This window comes from Schistocerca serialis, chromosome 5, assembly GCF_023864345.2.
Source record: "Schistocerca serialis cubense isolate TAMUIC-IGC-003099 chromosome 5, iqSchSeri2.2, whole genome shotgun sequence".
Taxonomy (NCBI): Eukaryota; Metazoa; Arthropoda; class Insecta; order Orthoptera; family Acrididae; genus Schistocerca; species Schistocerca serialis.
This window is the reverse complement of record NC_064642.1, coordinates 662,832,454-662,854,809: the sequence shown is the minus strand read 5'-3', so window position 1 is coordinate 662,854,809 and position 22,356 is coordinate 662,832,454. Positions and strand designations below refer to the sequence as shown.

At 42.8% G+C, this 22,356-nt stretch overlaps 1 protein-coding gene across 1 annotated transcript in view; it reads left to right on the top strand.

Annotated features, from left to right (window-relative positions):
- The window catches only part of LOC126482163 (V-set and immunoglobulin domain-containing protein 1-like), a 730,649-nt gene that overhangs the window by 665,975 nt on the left and 42,318 nt on the right, over positions 1-22,356 (top strand). The window contains exon 4 of the mRNA XM_050106140.1: positions 3,966-4,076. Within this exon, the coding sequence (XP_049962097.1) occupies positions 3,966-4,076 (111 nt within the window). The remainder of the gene's footprint in view (positions 1-3,965; positions 4,077-22,356) is intronic.

Below are 22,356 nucleotides of genomic sequence, written 5' to 3'. Positions count from 1 at the left end.
ATTCCATTACGTCATTTCTTGCTCGGTAACATTAAATTGAATTCAACTTATGGCAAATCTTAATTTTAGTTAATATTTTATTTCTATTAGTTACTTAAAACACAAATTATCGTGAAGGATGAACGAATTACTTGAAAGACCTTTTTGTCAAACACTGACACAACGAAAATTATAGGGTGCCAGGGAACAATGCCATATTGACTAAAATGAAATAAACTCAATGTAAAGCAAAGGAAAGCATATCTGTTGAATAGTTACAAATTTCGTACGGACTGTTGATGTGATGTGGAGTTGTGTTCACGGCTGTTGTCGCAGTTGCTGCAATGCAGCCTCTGACACGTTTAGTAGAATCTTATATCGAGAGCAAAAGCAAGGTGGCACAGTAGTTGTTCGGGTGGACGACAGTTCAAATCCACGCCCGACTATCCAGAGTAAGGTTTTCCTTGAGTTTCCTAAACCGATTGAAGTAAATGACGGGTAGCCTCCTTTAGAAGGAAGAGAAATATTGATTCCATGTGAGTCTAAATGGCTCTCAGATATTATGGGGGACACACCGCTTGTTTTTCTGTCTCCTTGAAATCTCTTCCTCCAGCTACTAAATCTTAAAGGGTCACGGTCTATCTTCCTGCTACCTCTTTGTTGACTTTTGACAGGCACATGGAATGACGAAGATGCTTCAAAACATAATATATTGTAGAAAATTTTTTGAGATGGCTAACAAGTGAGAATTTGACCTCTCCAGTGTATTTACCCCCACATAATATCTGTCACCTCTTCTGACCGTGACCTAGATGTTTCCCAGTGGTGTTCCCCTGTTGTTATCCCTGGACGGTGGGTGAGAGGCGCCTCCTGGTGTCTGTCAAGCTATTTACGAATGCCTGCTGCGTCCTTTACATGCGCCAGGAATTTCCATCAGCACCCCACAAGAAACTAAACCAGGTTTCCTCTAAGTTACGCCATTTGTTCCGGCCCCGTGCTTTTCCGTCCGCTGAGGATACATAAAATCTTTTCAGAGTTCACATGCGCTCAGTTGCGGAGAGGTTTGTGGAATAACTTGGTGGAGCTATTGTAATAACGTGACAGACAACATTGTAAATATCCGACTACTGCAAGAGTAGTAGTCGTCGTATTTTAGTTTCGAGTGCTAATATTCAATACAATGATAACACCCGTCTTATTTGGTGGCGGTTGACATAGGATAAACTTTTTGTTGTTGACTTTTAACGGACTAATCTCAGTTTTCAATACTGGCAGCAATATATTTGAAGTCAATCACTTTTTGATGTTTTAATCACTTCCATTTCTTACCTAACTGAATGATGGTACGTAAATGACTCGCACTTATAGTTAATCGCACGTTATAAATGCAAACTTACTTTGTCTTAGAAAGCGTTCCACATAGCTACTTTCACAATGATAAACTAAACTCTTTGACACGGAATAATTTTCAAGATTTTAACGGGTCGACTTAGCAATGCTAGTTTACGATAGTGACCTGCTACGTTAGTGTCGCACTCAAGTACTAAAGTTACTATGAATGTTGTTGTTCCGTATACTGCTTTTATGCAGATCTCCACGTTAATCTATCCTGTGCAAGCCCCTTCATCTCTCCACAGCAACTGCTCCCTACATCCCTCATACACTTATTCAATTACCAGATCGATGGTTCCTTCGTGCCGCATCACGTGTCCTATAAATTTATTCCTTCTTTTAGTCAAGTTGCGCAATAAATTTCCCTTTTACTCTGTTCCAGTCAGCAGGGCCTTATTAGCTACTCGATCTACCCGCCCAATCTTCAGTATCCTTTTCTACCACAGTTTTTCAAATGCTTAAACTTCTCACTAGTTACCCATTCCACTAATAAACGTTAGCAGTAGTCTGTAGCACCAATATTCAAAAGGATCTCTTCTCTGTTTGTCTAAACTGCGATAGTCCACGTTTCACTTCCATTCAAGGCTACACGCCAGACAAATACATTCAGTAAAGACTGCTTGAAATGTTATTTTATATTGGATTTTAGCAAATTCCTTCTTTTCAGAAATGCTTCTCTTGCTATTTTCCGTCTGCATTTCATATCCTCCCTGCTTCGACCATCATCGGTTATTTTGTTGCCCAAATAGCAAAACTGCTCTACTACCTCTTATGGTCTCATTTCGTAAACCAGTTCTGTCGGAATCACGTGATCTCGTTCGATTACATTCCTTACCGTTGTTTTATTTCTGTTGATAGCCCTTTTAGGAACTCTAAACAGTATCCATGCAGTTCAACTGTGCTTCCAAGTACTTTGTTCTCTCTGACAATGTTACAGTTTCATCCGCAAACTTCGATTTTTTATTTCTTCGCCTTCAATTTTAATTCTGCCCTGCAAGTAGTACACAGACAATTCCCTTCCCAAAAATTTCACCATTTTTCGTTTGAAAACAACTTTCGTAGCATTCCTTCAGAGTGTCGTTTCCTTGGCGTCACGTCTAGCGTCATGGAACCTAGTTGAAGCCCTGCAGCGTCCATGTCAAGTTTTGATTTCAGCTGGCGACGGCTGTATTTTTTGTTTTGTCTAGTAAACTTCCTTTTGGGATCTGTATTTCTGGTTTATGGTTCATCGTTATTTTATGTTGACACTGTTCCGTACTTAACGTCTTTTCAGTAACGTTAGCAGTGACTTATAATATTTCTGATATGCTGTTTGAGAAATAATGATTTCTTGACATTATCTAACTTCTGACCTCTAAATGTCTAATTATTCTGAAAGTAACACTCTTGTTATGTATGTATTTCTGGAATGTTCACGAAAAAAGAATTGTCTACATTACGGTGAACATCTTGAACAGGTGAAATCAAAGTTTGCGCTCAGGCGTTATGTCATGATTTCGTACCAGTAATATTAATCAGATATGACCTATGTTCTGTGTATGTAGTAGATACTGATTTATCGTCTAAGAGACACAGAAGTAGATGTAATATACGGTCTTCTGTTAATACTGGGAATCAATATGTTTTACACTCCTTGATTATGACGCAAATACAAAATCCTAATATTTATACTTTGCCTTTTAAATTCCACAATCGCATCACGTTTTGCACCTTTCCCTCTTGCCTAAGTTACGTGTCAGGCATAGGACATTCCGAAAGCTGTCTGTATTAAAATGTTTTCTCAGCTCCATAACAGTTTATGACTACAGCATTAGTGTCAAATGATAACGAAGCGTCCATTACCTTGCCATATTATTAGACAGTAACACATGTCTCTACAAAGCAGACACTACAGAGTTTCTAGCATCGTTATATTTCACCATTAAGACAACCCAAAAAAACTTGAACATGGCATAAAATTAGAGGACATGTGCCACAATTCTGCCATATTAACGATATGTACTGTCTCATCCTGAGAACTACAGCATTTAAATTTTCGCAAGGAAGTCTAGATCGCAAAACATTATTCACAAGAGAAAATACATTAAGCTGTCACTTAGTGAGTCAGATAGGTATTGCAGAACATCGTTTTATCATTTATCATGCACAAAGTGTCGCTGGACGATTATACCATGGCTGGGTGATTGCACCATGGCGTATTGCGGAATGATACGACATTTCAAATATTAACAGTTCCAGATGGTGACAACAGGATCTTTTACGTTTGAAAGACCGAGAACCCCTGTGGGATTACAGTCTGTGAATCAAATTAAAAGAAAATTCTTTATGTTTACTATCATTTCCACTTGCATATCTACGCAGCAATCTTTAACAATAAGAAGAGCGTATACTCATCAGTAGTATGCTTTTCGATGTTTACAAACTATATTCACTGCACTGTCGTTTGGTATAACGGAATTTAGTTCTGTTTTCTGCTGTTCGCCCACGGTTACAGACTAGTATGAGGGGCAACTGATTGCATTTCTTAAGCCTTATTTTGCACAGTGGTAAAAATTTTGTCAAAATCCACTGACTTAACCTTTCTACATTCACAGTTCCCCCACAACGGCCAGAGATCTTCGACGAGCGTGGAGTGAAACTGGGAGCTGTGGCTGGACCGTACGAGGAGGGAGGCAACGCGCGGCTCACGTGCATCGTGTCTGGAGGTCAGTATCTAGTCACGGCCTGCGCGCATTCCAGCCACCGTAAACTGTCCTCTCATTTCTGTTACATTTACGTCTACCAGTACCATTATAACCTACAAATAAGACGTGCCCACCGGCGCTGTTTATTACCTAGGGACATATTATTACACACGAATTCTGAATGAAACGCTGGTAGCAAGGCATTTTCTATCCACTAATAGATGGTAGCAGCTGGTATCACAGTTCTCCAGCCGATCACTGGAGGAACGGCTGTCAACATTAGTGAAATTGAAAGAGGAAATGTTTGCTATCCACCTTCATCTCTGAGCGTGTCTTTAACAGCAATGTAGGCTTCCTGCATATCAGTGCCTGAGCTGTAGAATGTGAAAGAAATAATTTCAGATCAGTAAAAAGATTTACGAGCTTCAGAATCCTGGAGTAGCTGTGAGTCAGCAACTTCTTTTAATCAGTACAACGAAAGACCAGTCAAAACTTGCAAATTTTACACTTTTTATTCACTCGATAACCTGTTTCGGGCCGAAACCAATCATCGAGTGAATGAAAAGAGTGAAATTTGCAACACTGGGCTGGTTTGTACTGAGTGATAAAAAGCTTAACATTTCATCTTTTGGATTAGCAGCTCTTTCGTTTTTTTCTGTGTTTGAGGTTAAAATTATGGAGTGTAGTTTAATCCTTTTACGAAAAAAATTTCTCCTCAAATTAAGGTCTTTGTTTAATACTAGTCGACTTCTCTTGGCAAGGAATGCCATTTTGGCTAGTGCTAGCCTGCTTTCGATATCACCCTTGCACCATCCATTATGGGCTATTTTGCAGCCTAGGTAGCAAATTCCTTAATTTCATCTCATTCCTGACCATCAATCCTGATGTTAGGTTTCTCGCTGTTCAGATTTTTGACGTTTCTCAGTACCTTCGCCTTTCTTCAGTTCACTCTCAGTTCAGATTCTGTACTCACTAGACTGTTCATTCCCTTCAGCAGATCCTGTAATGTGCTTTACCTGGACCGGAAGTTTCAGTACAAAAGCCACTACAATGAACACAGAGATCTCATTTGTCGAAGGAAGGTTATACCAAATAACAACTAAAGTAGTCGTAAGCATTAACTGCCACTCACTGCACCAAGTTTCGACAAGAGGTCACTGGGTGTGTGAAACAAGATTTTGCTAGGATTCGTAATTCTACGGAATAAGTTGGAAAGGGTATGATTCCTTGACAATAACTTCCAAAATCAAGCATTCTCTTTCAAGACATCAAGTAGAATTTTGTTTTGCTGTCTAGCAATGATACACGATGCTTCCTTTACTAGGAGGAGCGACGTACAACTACTCTTTCGTACTGTAATATTCGGAATGAATCTTGAAATGTAAAGCCCTGATCGACAGGTTGAATTTAGCAAAACAGCAGCACAACAACAACGGGAGATCGCTGACGACAGTATTAGAACGAAATGCAATGTTTATCAGTTTATTTGTTCCTCTTACAGAAACCATGAAAAGTTCTTTGCAATTTCAAACGTTTCGTTTACGGTTTCGTTGGAACTGTATGTCATTAAAAGAAGGAATTTCCAACATTAGTTTATTTCAGCAAGTTTCACTATTGATTACAATCGGGAAATGATGAGCCGGCCACAATTTAAAACTATATCTGCGTGAACGCTTATTTTAGCGTTCGAGTATCTCAGTAAGGAATCGTGTGGTATAAAAGGAGAGAATGACGGAGCCTGATCGTTACTACGAAAAAACTGCATTAGTGGTTACAAAGTAATGGGGGAGCGTTAACATGCAGCCACCTCTGAGGCAGACAATACGGGAAATAAATCGCCACAGGTGTGGAAAGATAGTGAAGGAACATCCCTTCAGCATTTTAGGTAAATTACTAGAGCATTCATCACACGATCTGTAGCATTCTACAGTGCAAATAATGGGTTCCTCAGCCTCGAATAATTACTGTACTTGGAAGGAGAGACAGCATTGGTCGTATTTTTTTGTTTTATTAACCGCAAAATCGATTATCGGTCACTTAGTGACCATCCTCGGTGCTGTAATATACAATTTAAATTGGTAGGCGCTGCTGTCAACAAGCTTAGAGCAATCACATTCAGTTTGTGATCACTCAAAGCTTGTTGACACCAGTGCCTACCAATTTAAATTGTATATTACAGCACTGAGGATGGTCACTAAGTGACCGAAAATCGATTTTGCGGTTATTAAAACAAAAAAATACGACCAATGCTGTCTCTCCTTCCAAGTATATCCATTATCTGCTCGTGGTGCTCAGGACACTCCACGGAGTCGCCAATCAATTACTGTACTATTAAGCAATACCAAATTCTGCCACTCGCCACGTGGTCCTAGGATTCAGGAACAAAGCAACAAGCTGATGCCTCACAGAAATTGATGGTTCTGAAGATATTCACGTCACTTGAGAAATACTGAATCGAACATAGGACTCGCGAAACAGATGGATGAAAAACGAGTGAAGTTACTTCACACGGTTGTCAAGTCTCTTCAAGTGCACGAGACCTAACTAACGGTCAAAACCTTCAATAACGACAGAAGCTGAAGTAATGAATTAAAATTTGTGCCAAGGTCGATACCTGAATCCATGTCCCTGCTTACAATGCAGACGTACTATCCATTACATTACCTTGGCATTGCTGCTGACTCACCTGCATGGACCACCATAATCTAGTACCTTCCCCAACGCAATCTTTAATTCCTGTTTCAGTCCATCTTGATTATCTCCATCTTATATCGTCTAGCTTTCTGCGTAAGGACAAAATCCTATGTGTCTGTCAAGCTAGTTGGTATATTGGTCTGATGGCATTACATTTTTCTTGCAGGCATACTGAGTCTTACCTTAAGGGAGAGCTCCGTATCAGGGCAGTCCATGCAGCTGTGTTAACCACAGTGCCAACGTGGTGCAGTGGATACGACGTCTGCTTACTAAGCAGGTAACCTGGTTTCAAGTCCTAATGTCTCCAGAGCAGTATGTCTCCAGGAAATATGTAATCCCATCAGGCTATGTACAAATGCTTGGGTGCTGAGTCCAGCACAGCTAAACGGACATTGAATGAATTTCACACGCAAAAGCATAAATAAAGAATGGGGTAGGAACAGAAAGGAGAAAAAGAAAGCGCTGATGCTTTCAAGTTCACTGGAAAGTCTAAATCTGTGTCCACTATGAAGACATGGTTACACATCGACGTCAGGAATACAATTCCTCTACTGAAGGCAGCCTCTCTCCCTCGTTCAAAGTGGAAAAGTGACTTTGTGGGGGAGGAAAGGTGGTTATCCTGTCCTGGTCAAAGAGGCCGTGCCAAATTAACGCTTGAAATACCTGTTAGAAAGTAGCCCGAATGCAGCTTGATGTCTCATGGTTCACCAAAATTCAGGCAGGGGGACCTCTTTGCGTCACCAAGCATGAGGAGAGGCAAGGCTTCAAAGGTTGGTGCTGCTACCTGGGAGAATAAGGAAACGAGTTTCTTTGCCTCCGACAGAGCACTGAAACGAACAAGCCATGTTCTCAAGCTAAGAGATCTACGCAGGATGAGAACCCCATTGTGGCTACTTGAGACAGACTGCGGTCTTGAAAAAAATGAAACAGAAATACCTTTCAAATATCAGTGTGATTTTAGGTGTAGAAAACTGTGGGTAAAAAATTATAAAGATACCGTTGCAGAACAAAATATTACAAAATATGAAAGGAGTATGAAATAATTTTAAGTCTTTCATCTAGTCTTCCTGCGTTTTGATTCAAATTTGTAGAAATGTGAAGATAAAAAGAGGTGAAGATCGAAAAAGAAAAGAAGATAAAGGAAATATGTAGGAACATATAACATAAAAAAATTAAAAGATAGAGGAAAATTGGAGAAAATAGAAGGAACATGTAGACCGTATTGACGGAGAAAGATTACCCGTGAAGGCGCTCAGTTGTAGATGAACGGTAAAAGGAAATGTAGGAAGACCCTGCAAGTGATGGAATACCGTAACAGAAAATCTGCCTAGTATATGAAGGAAGAAGAGGGAGACGACTTCTAGAGATGTGAGGTCTTGATGTACAATAGTATTGGGAAATAGAACCAGATTAGAGTTGGCGAAAACTGAAGTGAGACAGCATTATTGGCTGTCAGTGATCATTAAGAATTTACATACAATTGCAGAAGTAAAGGTACCAGAGAGGCAAATCTGACTTTGCGTTTGATAATGGAAACAAGACTAAAGAAAATTCAAGACACATTCATAGAAGTGGTTTAGGTGAGAAAAGCGTTTACAATGTAAAACGGTGCAATATGTGCATAATTATGAAAAAAGTGGGGTAAGCTGTAGGGAGAAACAGTATGTACAAGAGCCAACATGGAATAATGAGAGTGGAAGGCCAAGAACGAAGTACTCAGATTAAATAGGGTGTAAGGCAGGGATGTAATCTTTCGACACTTCCGTTCAGTCTGTACATCGAAGAAGCAATGATGGATGTAAAAGAAAGGATCAGGAGAGGAACTAAAATTCACGGTGAATGGTTATCAATGACACGATTCGCTTAAGACATCGCTATCCTGAGTGAAAGTGAAAAAGAATTACATGATCTGCCGAATGGAATGAACGGTCTCATGAGTTCAGAATTTGGACTGAGAGTGAATCGAAGAAAGACGGGAGTAATAAGAAGTATCAGAAATGAGAACAGCGAGAAAGTTCACATCACGATTCATTGCCACAAATTAGATGAAGTTAAGGACTCCCACTACCTAGGCAGCAAAATAACCAGTGACGGGTGGAGCAAGGGGAGCATCAAAAGTAGGCTGGCACTGGCAAAATGGGAGTTCCTGGCCAAGAGAAGTCTACTAGTAGGCAACATAGGCCTTAATTTCAGGCAGAAATTTCTAAGAATGTACGTTTGGAGCACACCATTGAATGGTAGTGAAACGTGAACTACGGGAAAACTGGAACGGAAGACAATCGAAGCATTTGAGATTTGGCGCCACATACGAATGATGAAAAATTATATGGATTGATAAGGTAAGGAGCGAGGAGGTTCTGCGCAGAGGAAAGGAATATGTGGAAAACACTGACAAAGACAGGATGATAGGTTATTTGTTAAGGTATCGAGGAATTACATACATGCTACTAGAGGGAGCTGTAGAGGGCAAAAACCGAAGAGGTGGAGAGAGATTAGAATACATCCGGCAAATAATTGAGGACGTAGGTTGAAAGTGTTACTCTGAGGTGAGGAGTTTGGCGCTGGAGAGGGATAAGTGGTGGGCCGCGTAAAACCAGTCAAAAAGACTGATGACTCAAACCACCCACACACAAAAAAAAAAAAAAAATTGAAAAGCTTGCAATGGGTCATGCTGTATGTTTGTTCTCTGTTGTTGCAAGTACAGCCTCGCGAACCCATCCAGTGCTTTGCAGTCACTGTGTCTTTGGGAGCTGCAGGCACTCCGGCTTGTGGTGTCGGTGGCGCGTCGCGGCAGACAGCTAGTTTGCGCGCCCGCCAGAAGCCGGCCTCTTGGGTCAGCGTGTAATCCGAGAGGCGCAGCCCTCGACTAGGCCCTCGGTCGGCCCTCGGCGGGCCCTTGGAGCGGCGCCTTGTTTGCACGGCCCCTGCCCGCCTCGCGTCGCGCCCAAGGCAGCTTACCACCCCCATCCGCGCCCCTGTTGTCGCTCCGCTCCGCCTTCGGCTGTTTCTTCCGGAGCCACCAGCTCCCCGCGGGCAAAGCCTCCGTATCGAATTTCATATCTCCACTGTGCAAACGGTGGTTCCACGATGGCGCTGCTTTCTAAAGCAACTCTTTATACTGAATTCTGGAAGCAGCGAAGGGTATCTCTACTGCCGACAAACGTGGAACTTATTGTGATGATCGGCACAGTATATTCTCAACTGATGGATGCGTCTATAGGTGCTGAACTATGTGGCTCGCTTCGTTTCTACATTTTTTCACTGTTCTTGTTTGACCTTGAACCATGATTTATTTTGAAAGAATATTGTTAAGAATTTATTTCATTTACTAGCGATTCATCAAGAACATAAACACACTTAATCACAATATGTAAGCATGGAAGTAGTTGCGAGGGAGTAACTGATGAAATGATAACCAAATTCCTTTTAACAAATGGGAATTTTATTCACCTTAATAGTGCCTAAAAGCATTTTTTAAAAGAAACAGACCTAAATATCAAAGTTATAATTTATTCAGAGGCAGAAAGAAACAAGATTTGACTGTATGAGCTTTCGGGCAGAGAACCTTGCCGCTCACTTTTGACACGGCAGTAGTTACGACCCTCACAGCAGCCTATGAAAGACTACACTGGTGCGAATCTGCAACACACCAGATTACTTTAAACTAAGAGTTTTAACAATTTACACAAGCACAAATATTGTGCACGCCCGTAGGAGGGCTGGAAATGGTACAAAACACTAACAATTAAAATATAAACCATTCCACCGAAGGTGCAACTTGATTTTAACTTCTAAGAAAAGTCTTATGGTGAAAGGGTGTAACATTATATACTAAAATGATCATTTAAATTCAAGCCCATGAAATGCAATCTCATATAAAATTCTACAAGGTTGGACAAACAATAGTTAAGATGCTCTACAGTTCACAGATACCGCCTCTCAATATCATAGGCAATAATACCAAAGTTTCCAAAGATCAAAACACATTTCAGGTATTAGGCCGTTACACTCCAAGAAATAAATTCGTTAACACACCAAATCCGACAAGCATGACAGAGGCAGCTATTAACGTACGGTAGAGTGATAGGGAGGTTGCTCTAACCCGCTCCTACTTCACAAGCGGAAAACGGACCATCCAATCTATAAACAACCACCTTCCTGCGGGTGGGCAATTGGAGAAGAATGGTTGGACGACCACAAAGCAAAACGACTGGTGACCTCACCGCGAAGTCACTGCCCCTTGCTACACGCCGCGGCCCACTGGACTCACGTGGCGACCTCACATGCGCCGATGCTCAAGACGGACTAGTCGTGTCTCAGTGCGCGACCGACCAACCGATCGATCCAATCGCCAATGAGCATTGCCTAAAGCCGTCGGCACACGGACCGTGCATCCGAGCGTTGAGCGTGCCGAGTTTCTGACGTCATAGCGTGGAATAGCACGCTCGGGGGTCTTTCCGAAAGTGCAGAGTAATATCTGGCACGTCAGATATTCTGAGCGTGCGTCTGAGCGTTGACCAATGAGATGTCACAACGCCACCTACGTCACACGCACGCCATCTCCCTTCAGTACAGAGTTGTGAGGCGCCATATTGGCATTCATTTCAAGCCTATATGTATATATGCCGTTTCTGAGCACCAGCAAAGTAAGAATCACTGGGAAACCAGTTGTTAACTGCGTTATTCGTTCCAATAAAATAATGAGAAACATCATATTCGTGACAAAAGAATTGTTGAAACTTGGGTATTATGAGAGTAGGATATTTGAAGGCATCGACACACTGAAGATCCACCCAAAACGCATTGTGCTTAGTACAATTTGTTATAACTAAATTTCAATAAGTAACATATCTACGATAAGGTTTTCAGCATAGGGTAACATAATGTGATTAGAGACACCAGTTTTGTTGTTGGTTTAGCGTAATGAGTAGCGTAGTCTCCCACAACAAGAATTTTATTGACGGCGCTGGTTCGCTACTTGACACTCCCAATTTTTTTTCCTTAACATTCGCGTTTTTATTAGGTTCTGACACTTTATTATTAGTTTAATATAAGTATATACTATAATATTTGATGCTATGTAAATATAAATACCTTTTTTTGAGGGGTGACTTTATTCGATTGGCTTAATCCACAGGACAGCTTGCGTTACTTGTATAAAGATATTTTGCTCCTTTTTCTTTTACACTTCGTAATTCACATGTTGCAAAGATTCTGCTATTGTGCAGGAACAGTCGTCAAGTAAGACTGACCTTGTGATTTTAGTAAAATGTGGGAATGATGAAATAATGTTCATCTTATGCGGAGAAGCATTCCAAATTTGTACCGCACTGTTTGTAATGGAACTTTTATATGCCTGTGTCCTTATTGGCTGGACATGGTACTTTCCTTTTCGTGGACGAAGGAGGAAATGTGGATTTTAATAGATCTCACGTGGGAATTTTACGATCGCCCGTTGAGTAATCAGTGTGATTTACGAAGTAGAAACATCCCTCAACTGCCGCTGGAGTGCGTTGCGATCGCGTTTACCACGTTGTGGCCCACGTACTGTATGCACAAGTCGCATCGTTCCTGAGCGTTCAGCAGCACGTTGAACTTGGCACGCTCAACGTTAACGTTCGACAGCACGGTCCGTGTGCCGACGGCGTAAGCAAACTCGAGCAGACGGGCGGCCTAACGCGCATACTCAGATGCAGGAACTAAGCCCCGACTGTTCGACCACACACTGAGTTCCCTTACTGGCGGAGTGGAAAGACTCTCATTTTGCCGGCTTTAATGATTGATCCGAACGACAGACATACTAGCACTCCGAACGACAGACAGATATTAACTGCCTAACAAATGCAGACGAGAGACAGACTAGGAAGCTGGGGACGAGAGACTCACCCAGACTCACCGAATGGCGAGCTCATAGCGCCCCTTAAATGCACGTAAACAGGCTACCCTTCCCCTTTCCCACCAGAGGGAGACACCAAAGCTGCGATTGCCACAGCGGCGCCACCGCCATAAACGGAGGGCGATTGCTTCACACTATGCGCTGCGGCGTGCTCTTCAAAACAGCAATTTTTACGGCTCAAACCTGTTTGCGATACACTGGCTAAAGAGGCAATACTAAATTTTTTCTCATCAGTCTTCTGACAAGTTTGATGTGGGCCGTCGCCAATTCCTCTCCTGTGCTAACATTTTCATCTCAGAGTAGTACTTTCAACATTCGTCCCTCGTTATTTGCTCCGTGTATTTCAACCTTTTTCTTCCTCTACCGTTTTTACCCTGTACAGCTCCCTCTAGTATCTTCGAAGATATTCCCCGATGTCATAACATCGGCCTCATCATCAGGTCTTCGCGCGGTGTAGCCGCGCGGTCTTGGGCGCCTTGCCTCGGTTCACGCGGCTCCCCCCGTCAGTGGTTCGAGTCCTCCCTCGGGCTTGGGTGTGTGTGTGTGTGTATTGTCCTTAGCGTAAGTTAGTTTATGTAAGATTAAGTAGTGTGTAAGCCTAGGGACCGATGACCTCACCTGTTTCGCCCCATAGGAACTTACTAACTCGTCATACTGTCCCATCTGCTTATTAATGTTTTCTGTACGTTACTCACTTCACCGATTGTGGAGATAACTTTCTCTTTTCTTCCTTTATGAGTCCACCTAATTTTCACCGTTCTTTTGAGGCATCATATCTCAACACCTTCGATTCTGTTATGTTCTAGTTTTCCTACAAGTCACGTTTCAGTACCATACAGTGCCGTACTCCAAACGTACATTCTGAGAAATCTCTTCCTCAAGTTAAGGTCTGTACTTGGTACTATTAGACTTCCTTTCGACGCAAATGCCCCTTTCGTCCAGTGCTAGTCTGATTTTTATGTTCTCCTTGCTCAGTCCCTCATCGGTTACATTGCTGCCTAGGTAGCAATTATCCTTAACTATATCGTGATCCCCAGTTCTGATGTTATCTCCATATTATCATTTCTGCTACAACTCATTAATTTCGCCTTTCTTAGAGTTTCTCTCAATACCTATTCTGTACTCATCGGGCTGTTCAATCTATTCAACACTACTTGCAGTTATTCCTCACATGCACTGAGGATAGTAACGTCAGCAGCACATCCTGTCATGAACATCTTTCCACATAGAATTTTAATTCCACTCTTGAAACTATTCACGCTGTTTCATTTTTATTTCTAGACCATGCCCTCGTAGCCTGAAGAAGGCTCAATTATTTGGGCTGAAACCTAGGTAAAGGTTGGTTTCATTGTCGCAATCGAGGCTGATAGTTTCTTATATATTAGATTATCACGATTGCTGACTGTGCTGCAAGGTTGAAAGTTTACCTACGACAATGTCTTGCTTTTTCTTCAGTGTAAGTCGCATTATCAACTGCGACGTCAGAAGCGCCTCTTAGGTGCCTTCATCTTCCCTAAAGTACCTACGACAATGTCTTGCTTTTTCTTCAGTGTAAGTCGGATTATCAACTGCGACGTCAGAAGCGCCTCTTAGGTGCCTTCACCTTCCCTAAAGCCAAAGTGATCGTCAGCTAACAAATCCTCAGTTTTCTTTTCAATTCTTCTGTATATTATTCTTGTCAGCAACTTTGCTGCATCAACTGTGATTGTGTGATAATTCGCACACATGTCGGCTCTTGCAATCTTTGGAATTGCGTGTATGGTAGTATATGGTCAGTCTCACTAACTTAAATGTACGTTTGGTTAACAATTCCCCCAATAGTTTTAGAAATTCTGATGAAATGTGGTCTTTCCCTTCTGCCTTATATGATTTAAAATCAGCTGTATTGAAACCAACAGAAACGAATCTAACGGCATTCATATGTTGCATAGATATGGAAAAACCCAGAGACCATTTAAGTCCCAAGCGACAGCTTCATCCTGTTAGGGGCGTCAAAGGAACCCATGTATAATACACGTTTACCTTGTTTACAGAGTGTATCGTAACTACAGGCAAAAACGAACTCGAGTCAAAATACATGATAGCACCACAAAAATGTTTCCAGTGTCATTGGTCCCCAAAGGAGTACTCCGTCTTCAGGCCAGAAGTGGCCCATCGGGATCTTCCGACCGCCGTGTCATCCTCAGCTGAGAATGTGTATAGGAGGGGTGTGCAGTCAGCACACCGCTCTCCCAGTCGTTATGATGGTTTTCTGTGACCGGAGCCGCTCCTGTCCGGTGGAGTAGTTCCTCAATTGGCATCACGAGGCTGAGTGCACCACGGAAAATGGCAAACAGCGCATGGCCATGCCCGACAGCGTTTAACTTAGGTGATCTGACGGAAACCGGTGTGTCCACTACAACGAGGCCGTTGCCGTGCCTAAAGGAGCTGTCTGCAAAATAATTGGAGATGTGTGTTTATGAGGTACCACTGACGTTAGTATGAAGTACTGTTCTGTTAGTATAAACATACTCCAAAGTAAAACGTTCGGTCTGGTCCTCATTTAATTAGATTCAATTTTCACCGAAGGCATACTTTAGCAAGAAATACAATACTGCTTGCGAAAATCAATGCTTTGCTAGTACCTGTGAAAGCAAGTGTTATGCGTGTTGTCCTTGCATTGGGATCCAATACTCACACGTCGTTTAAGTGAGCTACGAATTCTTTTAAACAACCTAGGACTGGCGGAAGTAATGCTGTTAGAACGGGGCGTGAGTTGTGCTTAGGTAGCTCTGTTGGTAGAGCACTTGCCCGCGAAAGGCAAAAGCCCCGAGTTCGAGTCTCGGTCCGGCACACAGTTTTAATCTGCCAGGAAGTTTCATATCAGCGCACTCTCCGCTGCAGAGTGAAAATCTCATTCTGGACCCTAGGATTACCTCGCCGATTTTGACAGTAGTGTACAATTCGCTGAAGCATTTCTTCAACCGTTCATAGAGGAGTAGGGCAAACTGACATTCCAAGCGGAAAATGTACCTAGGACCATAGTTTCTTTTTGGTCGATACCTCAGTCTATTGTCTAATTTTGGGTCCGGAAACACTTTATTTCCAAGTCAGAGGTCAGTTTCTACATCTTTTCAACACATTAAACATGGGATACACACAGGAGAAGACCGTATTAGCACAGTATGAAACACTTTCCCAAATAAAATGTTGAAAATAGTCGTATATCTTCACAGCCTTGCAGAAGACGGGCACGAAGACTCCCTACATCTCGTACCAGGGATGTGGACGTAAGATTTCAATTGGCTTCACAAATAAAAGTGTAGTGAATCTAGGCTCGGAGTCAGTGGAGGTCAAGGAATTGTTCCATCTCTATCTTCCAATCTCTCACGGAATTTGTCATTTAAAAACCTACGAACATTAATACTGAAATGAGAAGGAGGTTCATGGCGCATGAACTGCATGTTTTGTTGAGAGTGTTCTAGCACAATAGGTAGAGTATTCTCTAAGAAAGCATGCCAACATTTTCCGTTCAGCTTGGGTGGATGAACATGAAGCCCTAAAAAACAGTCACCACCAATACAGGCGTAAGCGTTGACAGAAAATCTTCGTTGGTGGTATTACTGCACAATTTCGTGAGGATTCTCGACGGTTCACAGAAAGGAAGAAAGGTAGACACAAAACTGAATCTAGATGCCTCTCTTTACGATTTCTCCCTAATAACTAAAACGCTTTGTTCTTCCAACAATGTCTGAATTATTCACTACAGCGTTTTCGCCCTCTTTCTTAAGTTTGATTCAAGTCAGTTCTGTTTCCTGTGATTAATGTGATAGGAAGTAGAAAGTGAATTCTAACATAGAATCAGAGCGTTTCTGATTCCATGTACGCGTAGCACATTTTATTCCTCTATTTGTGAAGAATGTTTGTTGAAAGTTTGGCCACACTATTTTTTTACACTCTGTATAAGATGTGGACAGTTAAACCATTCTTCTTCGGTCGTGCGCCATCTTGTACCTTGAAACAGAAAGTCTGTTTCTCTGGAAAGTGTGGTTCTTGAAAATGAACTGAGTTTCTTTAATGTCTTAACGGTTCCATCTATCTTCAAAACGGAAATTTTTGCTGCTTTCATATACTTCTACTTCAAAACGTTTTTAACTTGTAGCTGGCTTTTGGTAATACTCCTCCTTAATCTGATCTCGCTTACTGGCTCCTGGTGTGCAACAGAGTAATGATTTAACGTATAGTCTATTAAATACATTGTCGACACGATTTCCTCTACTGCAACACTTTTACAACCCATCGAGTATTTTTTGCTAGGTACATGACCTTGTTGTTCTTTAGGACATGTTTTGAAAAATTTTAATTTTACAGTGATTTTTTGTAATTTCAGAAAGGCTACAGCACATTAAAAAGAGAACACCATCATTTAAGAAAGGAATACGAGAATTTGTAAACTTACTGTTACAGGGCCGGCTAGAGGAGACAGTCTGAAAAGTTTACAAATGTACAACGCTCTCCCCTACTGTATGCCACTTTTGAGATGACCCCTCACAGAAGGGGCTACAGGGTTGAGGTCACATGACCTTCAAGCCCAATTTACAGCCAATATGGCACCGTATTCCTGCTTTACATGTCTTACATCAGCAGTAGAATGTGCCTATGCTCCATCCTGCTGACATCCCTTTCACAGAAGTTGCACATGTTGTGGTGGGCTGTGGGCGGAGTCTGAGATGGGGAATTAAAAGCAAAATTGGCATTTCATTTCATTTACATTAATCATGACAATGTTTCGTACTCAGTAGTCAAATAGCAGCTATAAGCTATGGTTACTGGAACGTTTAGCATTCTATCATGGTATTCTTTTCACTAGTGTCATTTTTCGCTAATAACTGTGATCCATCTTGTACAAGCTTATATAGAGTCTCCATGGTTAAAGTTCCAATTACAAAACGCTGAAGAAAGAGAACCACTGTCCAGAATAACGTCAGATTCTAAGAGCATATTATTGACATAGGTGGAAACGTCATGGAACAGAGCAAACTTAACAAAAATTCGACCAATAGATGGTCTGTAAGCAACGGAATATGTACACTAATAGACGAGCGGCAAACGGCTGTTTCTGAGTTTGCGTCCGAGGCGCCCAACGTTAGTGTCTCCATGAAGATCGAGCGTTGCTCCCAATGCTCTTTTACAAGAAAGTTGATTGAGCCGCAGTAGCCCTGCAGAAGTTCCAGACACTCAAGGGTATGGAAAAAGGCACTGGCCCGATATCTACTAAGGGTCTGGAGAAAGTGATTATAATATTAGAAAAGAGAAGTTCTTTTGAAGGGCGATGTGGTGGAGGGAGGAAAGCAGTTGGACCGACGTCTGCAGAAGATGTGGCCACAGCATTGCAGAAGGGGTCGAGCGGTGCAGTGCAAACATACAGTGCACAGGGGAAATGGGCGAACGTTGGACACGCCTGCGAGGAAGGTGCATAAAATCCTTCGAAACATCCCGTCTCACTATCCATAAGAAAACATCCATTAAATTCTAATGAATTGGATTCACTATCAGGCAGAATTTTTTAAACGACGTTATATTCGCCGTTGACTATAGAAATGAATTATTTCACTATTGCAGTGTAGTCCTTTGGGCCATTTTCAAGAAGTACAGCAGAAGATTCTGCTTCAGCACATGTCAGACTTCAGAATCCTACGATGACAGTATACATGTCGCAGCATTTTTAAGTGTGACATGTGCTGAAGAAAAATCTGCAGTACCACTGTAAAATGACCTACAGGACCAAAATGCAATTGTGAAATAAATAATTTCTACAGTTAACGGCGAATATGACGTTCTTTAAAAAATCACCCACATTAATGGTTTGCTTCGTTCTGACCTGCCAGCAAGAAAAACGTTCGCACTGAAATTTCTTGCTCTTATGGGATTGGACAATGAATCGCCATGTGATATTCTGTACACAGACGTAGCCCATTTGAATCTCCAAGGACATGACAAAACGCAGAATTTCACACCATGGGCTTCTGCACGCACGTCAGCGAGTCCCATTTCATTCTTCAGTGGTGACTATGTAGTGTGGATCGATGGCACCGTTTTATCATAGGGCTGTGTTTTTCGAGGAGATTGGTTCTGCGTGTCTAGTTGCCTGTAGCGTCACTGGTAAATGTTAGGAGCGTCTCTTGCGCATCATCGTTATTCCAACCCTTCACCATCTTGGATGTGTGGGTGGGATGATTTTTCATTTTTATGCGAAACGGCGCTCCTCTGCACTTTGCACAGCCGATGAAGCGGCTGCTGCAGCGGCATTTCGGAAATCCTAAAATTATCAACCTTTATTTCTCTTCAGCCTGGCCTTCCAGATCGCCTGATCTTAATCAGTGTGACTACTGGCTATATGGCGTTGAAAGATGTTGTGTTCAGAGCTTCAGTCACAAACGGAGCGGAAGTGAAGGGACGCATTGCGCAACGCATTCCGCACTGACTACTGTTATGGAACACACTGATTCGCGATTTCAACTTTTTGAAGAAAAGGATAGCAGCATGCAAAACGTGTCTTGCTCCAGTTTCACGACAGCTAAAAAATCATTTCATTCCCGCTTTTTATGCGGTTTTGAGCCCCAAGACAATTACGAACCGAATTCTTCGTTGGTTTTCATGCGGCTTTTTGCCCTCTGGATAATTAAAAACCTATTATTGCCTTTCGATTTGGTAATACCTCGCCGTTTTAAACGGGATTACATAATAACAGCCCCACAACTGCTGAATACCAAACTTGTACTGCCATGCATATTGTACAGCAAAGCAGATTTAATGTGCAACCCACATCACAGTCGTTGTACTGCGATTCGTCTGTCATATTTAGCCAAACCTTTTTACGTTATGATACTTACACCGCAATCTGGTGGGATAATTTGTTTCCCATAACGTTTCCCCCTTCTTCGATAACATTCCGTTCATATTTGTCGTCATTCTCAGCTGTGGTTCTTTTTTACGGTGGTTTAATAATTAAACTTTAATTACACTGAAGAGCCAAAGAAGCTGGTACACCAGCCTAATACGTGTAGGGCCCCCGCGAACACGTAGAAGTGTCGCAACACGACGTGGCATGGGGCCGACTAATGTCTGAATTAGTGCTGGAGGGAACTGATACCATGAATCCTACAGGGCTGTCCGTAAATCCGTAAGGCTAGGAGAGTTGGAGATTTCTTCTGAGCAGCACGTTGCAAGGCATCGCAAATATGCTCAGTAATGTTCATGTCTTGGGAGTTTGGTACCCAGCGGAAGTGTTCAAACTTAGAAGAGCGTTCGTGGAGTCACTCTGTAGCAATTATGAACATATGAGGTCTCGCACTGTCCTTCTGGAATCTCCCAAGTCAGTCGGATGCTGAAGTACGTGTCACCTGTCACAGTCGTATCTAGACGTACCAGGGGTCTCATATCACTTCTACTGCACATGCCCCACACCATAACAAAGCCTCCACCAGCTTGATCAGTCCCCTGCTGACATGCAGGATCCATGGATTCATGCGGTCGTCTCCATACCCGTACACGTCCCTCCGCTCGACACAATTTGAAACGAGACTCGTCCGACCAGCCAACAAATATCCAGTCATCAACAGTCCAATGTCGGAACTGACGAACCCAGGCGAAGCGTAAAGGTTTGTGTCGTGTAGTCACCAAGGGTACACGAGTGAGCCGTCGGCTCCGAAAGCCCATATCGATGATATTTCGTTGAACGGTTCCCACACTGGTGTTGATGGCCCAGCACTGAAATCTGCAGCAATTTGCTGAAAGGTTGCACTTCTGTCACGTTGCTCTTCAACCGTCATTGGTGCCGTTCTTGCAGTATCTTTTTCCGGCCGCAGTGATGTCGAAGATTCGATGTTTTACCAGATTCCTGATGTTCACAGTATAGACGTGAAATTATCATACGGCAAAATGCCCACTTCATCGTTACCTCTAAGATGCTGTGTCCCATCGCTTGTGCACCGACTTTAACACCACGTTCAAACTCACTTAAATCTTGATAACATGCCATTGTAGCAGCAATGATCTAACAACAACGCCACACACTTGTTGTCTTATGTAGGCGTTGCCGACCGCAGCATCGTATTCTGCCTATTTACATATTTCTGTAATTGAGTACGCATGCCTAAGCTGTTTCTTTGACGCTTCAGTGTATAATCACCTTGCATTAGAAATATCATTTTTTATTTTAATAATTATAAATGATTAATCTCTTATGGATCACACCATTATGTAAATATTTTCACCTGATGGCATTGCAGCGATGGGCGTGTCAGTTTCAGTTTGTGCATTCACTAACAATCGAACCCACGTGTTCCACATGCAAAGCGTGTAAACTGCATTTTAGCTGTAGAGGGGTATTGCTATATTCATTACATGTCTCGTATCTATAAAATTGTTTTAGAACTGGTGAAAAAGCTTTTATTAATATAAAGTGAGGCAAAATTTTTGACATCTTGATAAGTAGGAATAGTTTATGTCAAAGAATAATACGTAGCACTGTGCCACAATTTAGTGGTCCCCGGCACTTTCGAATCCGTGCCCCGCTCGGCATTTCTTGCCAGCGCTGTTGGAATGTTCCTGCCGCGGCAGAGAGCACACTAAACTGTGAATTAGCCGAGTGAAGTGCAACCGCGGTGCGATGAGAGGCCCCGAGTGACAGCGATAAGCTGTCCAGGGTGTGACAGCGGAGCAGCAGGGGCCATTAGCAGCAGCTGCAGAAGAAGGCTTCGAGTGCGACGCTGGCCCACGGAGGGCGCGCCACACAGTCTTATTTACGTTCCGGAGTGGCTGTTTGGCCAGGCGCACGCTGGGACGCAGCCGACGGAGGGCAAGGCAGGGCATCGATACAAAGGAAATACTTCGCCACACAGTTTCCATTGTCGTACCAAACCCGCGAACGCGAGAGCGCGTGGTCTGTATGCAGCCAGTCTGCTTCGTGCCGCTTGCACAGTACACTGTGTCCTGTAGAGTGTGCGGCGAAGACTGAAGACTGTGCTGCCCCGCCCTGCCCTATGTTCCATTCGCCCCAATATGCGCCTGGCGTTTCCGTCGAGCGGCAGAACAGTCTGGCCGATGAGAGGACGGCTGGGGAGATGCGTCGCAGCAGCAAACTGATGGGACAAGGGAGCGGCTCGTATGGGAGGATCACTGACTGGCTAGTGTTGTTTAGCGATCTGGCAGTTGATCAGTAAGCAGCAGAGTCGCGTTGAGTTCCAGCAGTTTCCTCGGGAAACCAGTTGCATTTGATTACTGGCAACTGGTGATAGTGCCCCTATATGTAATGAAGACATGGCAACCGCTTTTATGATGGACACTGAAAGCTGAAGAAGAGGCAGATGTAGAGTCTACGGGGAGCTACCGAAGAAGAACAACAGTAGAGACGCGTGTGAGCAGTACAGATAGAGCTGTAAGTTCGCATGGGCAGCAGTGGGGAAGTCTGCTGAAACCCGGGTCAGACGAAGCAGCGAACGGAATTTATCAAAGCGCAGAAATCGGTTCCTGTGCTGGAAGGGTAGACGGTGACAGGTATCGTGGCTGCAGGTGACGCTGTGTTGACAATGAGCAAGTGGATACTATCCGTGATTTGCTCTTCAACAAAGGTGCGTAGGAGGAGTGTTGTGCCCGTGCTGATAGCCGACAATGAGCAAGTGGATACTACCCGTGATATGCTCTTCAACAAAGGTGCACAAGAAGAGTGTA